The sequence below is a fragment of the Cydia fagiglandana genome, chromosome 5, assembly GCF_963556715.1.
Source record: "Cydia fagiglandana chromosome 5, ilCydFagi1.1, whole genome shotgun sequence".
NCBI lineage: Eukaryota > Metazoa > Arthropoda > Insecta > Lepidoptera > Tortricidae > Cydia > Cydia fagiglandana.
The window spans coordinates 13,771,497-13,778,577 of record NC_085936.1 but is presented as its reverse complement, the minus strand read 5'-3'; the positions used below and the strand labels follow the sequence as shown (position 1 = coordinate 13,778,577).

At 35.9% G+C, this 7,081-nt stretch overlaps 1 protein-coding gene across 1 annotated transcript; it reads left to right on the top strand.

Moving 5' to 3' along the window:
• Positions 1-2,734: 2,734 nt before the first annotated feature.
• On the top strand, positions 2,735-5,819 carry LOC134664737 (cytochrome P450 4V2-like). The gene is made up of 5 exons (XM_063521483.1): positions 2,735-2,780; positions 3,221-3,416; positions 4,169-4,320; positions 5,020-5,199; positions 5,577-5,819. The coding sequence occupies exons 1-5, from the start codon at positions 2,735-2,737 to the stop codon at positions 5,789-5,791; spliced, it is 789 nt and encodes a 262-aa protein (XP_063377553.1). The 3' UTR covers positions 5,792-5,819.
• Positions 5,820-7,081: the final 1,262 nt, after the last annotated feature.

Sequence of the window (7,081 nt, the reverse complement as noted above, 5' to 3'; positions counted from 1 at the left end):
ATAGACAAAGCATGATCATGGCCGACATGCTGGAGCCGATGGCTGGAGGCGCTGACTTCTCCGTGTGGAGATACTTTAACACTTACACGTTCGATTCAGTTTGTGGTAAGTAGAATTTTAGGTTTTTCAGTATTGAAGATTCTTCATATAACGGTTAGAGGATGTTAAAAGTTTGTTGGGAATAAAGATTTCTTTGAGTGAGGTGAAGTGTCGTAGAACGGAAGAGTGACGAAAAGGAATCAAAATCATACAGACATACAATTTTACAGGATACATAATACATATTTAAATACCTCATAAAATACGTAAAAGATGTAGGTATGTAGATTTCAATTTGCGTTGAATGCGAATTGAAAATTAAGGACATGCAATCATTTTCAATATTTTGTAAAAGTATTATTTTAAATTATTGTGTATTATGTAAAGTATTATTTTAACATTTAAGTAAATACGAAATAATAATAATGTTTAGGTAATTCTAATTAAAATACAATTCTTTGGTTGACCTTAACGGCCTTAATTTTGAAACAGCAAAATTGGAATCATATATTATACCTACCTACATATTTTTATGTATGCCTATACATACACTTTAGGAAAATCATTGAAAATATGACCATGTAAGTGGTCTTTTGATTCCTTCGTACGACGCATTATTTTTATCTTGGCTGAGATATTAAAGTAACTCTAGACTTTTCTCTGCCTCTGGTCTGACTGAAAGCCCAGGAAAGAAAGGATTGTAATTACAACACCGACAAGAGCAAAACTCTTAAATTATGATGATGATGATGATGTAATTATGATATGATTGTATTATGGTACGTCATCATCTAGTTTTTAGTTACCTACTTATACAGAAATAAAGCTTAGCTACTCAAGTGACATAAGATCAACATTTTGCTATGGTAATTATTTGTGTTGTTTCCAAGCAAAAGTCCCACTTCGTCGCTTGCCATAAGAAGACCGCTTTGACAGATTATTCGTATAAAGATACAAGCAAATTTCATCCTTATGGTAAGCGACAATGGGACCTGTTGACTTTTTACGACACATTTATCTTTTTAGAGACCACCTTAGGCATTGATTTAAACAGTCAAAAGAACCCAGAGCACAGCTTTCTAGTCGCATTCGATTGGCTGTCACAAGACGTGGCAAAGCGAATGACTTCCCCGTGGCTGCACCCGGACTTCGTGTTTCAGCGGCGACCGAAGTACGAGAAATTTGTCTACCACAGACAAAATATACATAATTTTGTTGACGAGGTACTTACATAGTTAATTTTTCTTAGCGTTCGTAGGTAGAGGTGCATGCCTACAACATGCGCTTGTAAGTTTAATTGATATGGGCTAGAGAGAAAACGCCAATACCCCGCGATTACTTTATGTTTATTTGCACATAAAAAAGTTCGATTTAAGTATTATAGGTAAGTACATTTATTTTATTAAAGAGCATATATTGGAGGGATCCTATTCGGAACTTTTTCGTGTCAAGTTTTCTTAAATCATTCATCATTTCATTGGCAACGAGACTAGTTGTTTATAAATTCGAGATAACTAAATTCAAAAGAAAATATAACAACTTCTTTCCAGTACCAAAAGATCCGACTACCTCAAATTTACGCCCTAGAAATACAATTCCAGTTCCATTTTCAAATTTAAGTACTTATCCATTAGCTCTAGTCCATGTATATAATATGTAGGTATAATGTGCCTAAAGATTTACAACAAGCTTCCAATAGATATTAAAAAAGTGGCTGTGACATACGGATGGACAGACAGACAGACAGACAGACATGACGAATCTATAAGGGTTCCGTTTTTTGCCATTTGGCTACGGAACCCTAAAAATGAAAAAGTTAACAATAATATATTTAACAAAAGCTTACAAAATATTTACTAGACAACAGTTTTTATAATATGCAAGAGTTTTTGAAAGTTAAAATGTTAGGTATATGATACCTACATAATAGAAATATTATAAAGATCTCATGAATGTAATATTTCCATAATTATTTACATATAATGCGATTAAGTTTATGTTACGTAATTATTATTGTTACATTGTAAGTTACATACTTACTTAAATTGCAGTGCCCTTACAGGGTTCATGGCTTGTTCACCATTCTAATGTAAGACCTAATTGTACCTATGAAAGCAATAAATTACTGATTACTGATTATCGTATTAACAGTTGACGTCTGTACAATGCAATTATCTAAAGATTAGCATTTCTCGACCTTTAGGGGCATATACGTCAAGTTTTAGAAAGGCTAGTTATCATATTATCTATTGTTATAGTTTGCGCGGAAAGAGGCGACACATAGAATTTATTGGTTCCCTTTATATTCGACGACTTTTCGCACAAGACTCTAATTCAGCGGTCGGCAACCCGCGGCCCGCGAACCTCTCACTTGCGGCCCGCGAGTCTCCCTAGCTATTTTGTATGTGATATTAACAAACGACAATATCAGATAAAGTCATAAATATTACCAAAGTGCGGCCCGCGTCAACATCGTTAACTACTATGTGACCCTTGGCTGCTAAAAGGTTGCCGACCGCTGCTCTAATTAGTACCTACGAATGTTTAATGTCTTCATGTCTGAAAGTGCAAGTTTAATATTAAGTAACAGATGAAGTTTCGGGCTAATAAATGAATATTTAAAACACATTTTAAATATTTTATAAATTTAAAAGGTATTTTAATTTTAATCGGTGTTCATGTTCAGATAATCCAAATGAAACGCAAAGAGATAGAAGCGATTCGGCGAGGAACAAAGAAAGGTAAGTAATTATTCATGGATAGCTAATTGATGTTGAACACAACAATATAGCTTTTTTTTTCCTTTAAAAAAAATTAACTTTAAAAGTAACGAATTAAATCGAATCCTAACAAGCTCGCATCATGTTTATAACTTATAACTTTGAATGTACGTCTAATCTTTAAAAAAATTAGCATGACGTAGGAGGAAACGGGATCATTCCAAGCATGATTTTTGGATGATTTTAGGGGGGGGGGGCTCAAAAATAGATGACGTAATTTATGGACAGCCTAGGTACAAATTCTAGTCACAATTTCAACTGAAGTTACCCTTAACTCACGACGACATTAGTTACATATTCTGGTGAGAAAAATAGGTATATATATATATATACCCTAATAACCTACACCAATAATGCAACGAGATGGACAATGTGCAAGTACAATTTGCACGTTTTTACAGCAATCAGCCCAAGAACATTCCTAGACATGATGATAGAGTCATCCGGTCGCCTCGAGCAGAAATACTCCGACCTGGAGCTGCGCGAGGAGCTGATGGTGATCGTGATGGCCGGCACCGACACCTCCGCCGTGGGCGCCTCCTTCGCCGCCGCCATGCTGGCTCGTCATCCCCACGTCCAGCAGAAACTACACTACGAGTAAGGACGTAAATAAAAGCCTACGCCACAAAATCGACGGTTGATGATTTCATGACATCCCGATTTTGTACACACACTCAGGGAGATAAGTGTAATACTTATCATACTCCCAATAGGCTTTGCCAGTTTCGTCCTATTAACGACTCTACCTCTGCCTTTCCTTCACTCATTATGCAAGGCAAAGTTTTTCTGAACTCTATAGATCGTTATCACGGTTAAATTATACAACCTTTAAAAAAGCCAATAACAGTAGGTACGTAATAACTCTTTTACCGCCAGGTAATTGCCTATAGTTTTTTATAAGTACATCATCATCATCATTGACCACATCATCTGTTGTAATATTACAAATAAGATGCTTATCTACCTATTTAGATACTTGTTGCGGTGCGGGTGTTGTGGGTTTATGGGTCCCGCATCGCCGTTGATACCTATAAAGTCCTATAGCAGCGCAACATATCTTGCCACATCGATTGCGCACAAAACGCGAGTCCGCATATAAATATCACAAATAAAGCTATAGGTACCCAAAAAAAAGTGATAAGTAAAGTAATACAGTTTTCGACTTGATCATTAACACGTTACAGTACAAATTCAAAAAATATAGTGATTTAATACTTAAATCATTTATTTACATACAATATATATATATATAGTGGTACAACTAAACGAAATTAATAACTAGTAAATCTAAAATAGGCCCCTGAGGAATGAGGATAGTGATTTTACATTTCCATCATTTTATTCACCAGGTTAGATATGATATTCGGCAACTCGAACCGTGATTTGACCGTGGAAGATTTGCCAAAGCTCAGATTCATGGAGGCGGTCGTCAAAGAAACTTTACGGTTGTACCCTCCAGTGCCCGTCACGGCGAGAGAAGTCACCAATGACGTGACATTACGTAAGAACTTATAAGCTTTCTTCTATGTTTCACAAGGATTCTGACCGATTTTTCCAGTCATCTTTAAGAACTTTTTTCGATATATATATATATAACAATTTGACCGGGATTTGAACCTACGATTTTAGACCAACACATACGAAAGGTTAAAAATTAATAAGATAAGATATCTTGTACATTTTAAGTACAATAAGGGTGATAGTACGATAAAATTGGGACAAGAGTAAATAGTAGAGACCCACCAAAGATGCACAGTCTATACAACTGAACAGTATAACTATTTCAAAAATAAAATATAAATGCGTTTATTTCATTACTTTTTTACAGCAGTTCTTAGGTATAAAGGTTTAGGTAAGTACCTAACTATAGTTCGTTTTTTTAGCATTAGAAATAAGGTAAACAATCTTGACGTGTCTTTTGAAATTGAAAAATTGAAAAACACATTTTAAAATTAAGTTACGGCAAATATGTAACAATTATGAATCTAATGCGATCATTCATATTCTTCTGCTTTCATAAGTAATAGTTTTATTTTTATTTTTAAAAAGCGTTTTTCAAATAAAAGACATGTCAAAAGATCGCTTACCTTCTTGCAAGTTCTTTCTAATGCTAAAAAAACGAACTATAGTCCATCTTAGGTATAAAGAGAGAGGTAGAGGTAAGTAGATAACTGAATTGCCTTTTTTAACGAATTCGCAGCTTCTGGCACAACCTTAGTAAACGGGGTGTCGGTGGTACTGAACATCTGGGCGACGCACCGCAACCCCACCTTCTGGGGAGCTGACGCGGAGCAGTTCCGCCCGGAGCGCTTCCTGGAGGGGCCGCTCAAGCACCCCTCGCAGTTCCAGCCCTTCTCGCTGCCCATGAGGAACTGCCTTGGTTAGTTTTTTCTTGTGTGTGTCTGATGGCGAGCGAAATGTAGAATCATTATTGTCATCTTGATATCAGCTGCATCGACTGCCTGGTATGACTCACCCAACGATTCCCTGAGTTTTTGGCCAGATCATCACTCACAGTCACAGAGCTCTGTGGCCAAAGAGCTTTCCGGCCCACCGGTTATATACATTTCGCTATTTATTTATTCGTATGGCATTTACAGAGTCTATATACAGAGGCTATACATAGTGTATTAGTAGTTGTAGAAAAATAAATCAAGATTTTATGAATCTAATCCAGTAATTAAGTAACGGACTGTGCATGATTGAATAAATATACAATAGTATATTTATTTGAATATATTTGTTTTTATTTTTTAGGATACAACTACGCCATGATGTCGATGAAGACTATGTTGGCCAACATGCTGCGCCGCTACAGGATATTGCCGCCTTCCCACATGGACGGACACAGGCTCCAGGAACCCTTGAAAGTCTCATTCGATATCATGATGAGGGACATGGACAACTATGAAATAAGGCTAGAGGACAGAACGAAAAAATCTGATCAGCTAGGGAAGACGGAATTGAATTGAATCCTATGAACAGTGTTGTATTATTCTTGTAAAGTTGAATTTAATTATTTTTAATACCAAATTTAATTAAATTTTAAAAATTAAGATTTGGAGGAGTTAAGAGCCCATCAACGTGCACACTAGCGCCACTGCTAAATAATCGTGATTATTTAAATTATTGTAGGTATACATATAGGTATTAATATATAGGAGGCCTCTATACACAATATATTCTTAGACTAAGCGCCACTTGCACCATCCCACTAACCCGGGGTTAACCGGTTAAACCGTTAACACAGTGACAAATAGTACTGGTATCCATGGTAACTCCAGGTTTAACCGGTTAACCCGGGGTTAGTACTCACATGGCCAGAGCAGAATGAAGTGATTCGATATCGTTTGTAAATAAATATTTTTATGAATCTTGAACTTTCATTACGTATAATAAGATTAATAAGCCATCAAATGTGCCACAAGTTTTCCTTAAGGCATAAGGTATACATATACCGGAATTCTAAAGTAATGATTATTTTTGTCCAGCACTGTACCTACAATACATACCCTCTACCATGGCATCTACCTATACCTACATAAAGGTACCTACACTGGCCACGGGCCACACGCCTGCTTACAAAGTTACCAGTAGGTATATACATTTCTTAGTAGGTGTTTATGACAGTATCTACTTATTTACAAAGTGTTTCCAATCCGTGTAAACAGTGCGAGGATATTCAAAGGATGCACGGAAGTGAGCAAGTTCCTCTCAAGTAGCTCTTGACCCGCGGCCACAACGCTAGACCGTGACCCTCTGTTCCTAGTAGGTGCACGTGGATAATTACCATAATTGCTATTATTATGAATAGGACGCAGGTTGGTTGGGGCGATTTAATTATTTGAAAGGCATTTGATATATTTTTAAGAAAAATAACCGATCAGTCCGTAATAGAAATTTACTTACCTACTGTAATTAAGTTTTTTTAATTACAATCTATCAATAGTATCAATGATTTTATATAGGTATCTACCACGATCATAATCTTAAATGTCTTATCTATCTATCAATATATATAAAATGCAAGTGTCCTGACTGACTGACTGATACATCAACGCAGAGCCGAAACTACAAAAGATAGAAAGTTGAAATTTGCACACTAGATTACATTTATAAAGTGTACAAGAGATAAGAAGCGATTTTGAGAAATTCAACTCCTAAGGGGGTTAAAAAGGGGATGAAAGTTTGTATGGCGTTCAAGTTTTAAGCTAGGAATTTGAAACTTCGTAAAAAGATATATTATTAAAATAAAAGAAAAT

Bases quoted from the DNA above. Each gene is read 5' to 3' on its own strand.
- LOC134664737 (XM_063521483.1), top strand. From the start codon at position 2,735: ATGAAACGCAAAGAGATAGAAGCGATTCGGCGAGGAACAAAGAAAG. The intron at 2,781-3,220 runs GTAAGTAATTAT...ACGTTTTTACAG, and splicing joins TCGGCGAGGAACAAAGAAAG to CAATCAGCCCAAGAACATTC. The intron at 4,321-5,019 runs GTAAGAACTTAT...ACGAATTCGCAG, and splicing joins CACCAATGACGTGACATTAC to CTTCTGGCACAACCTTAGTA.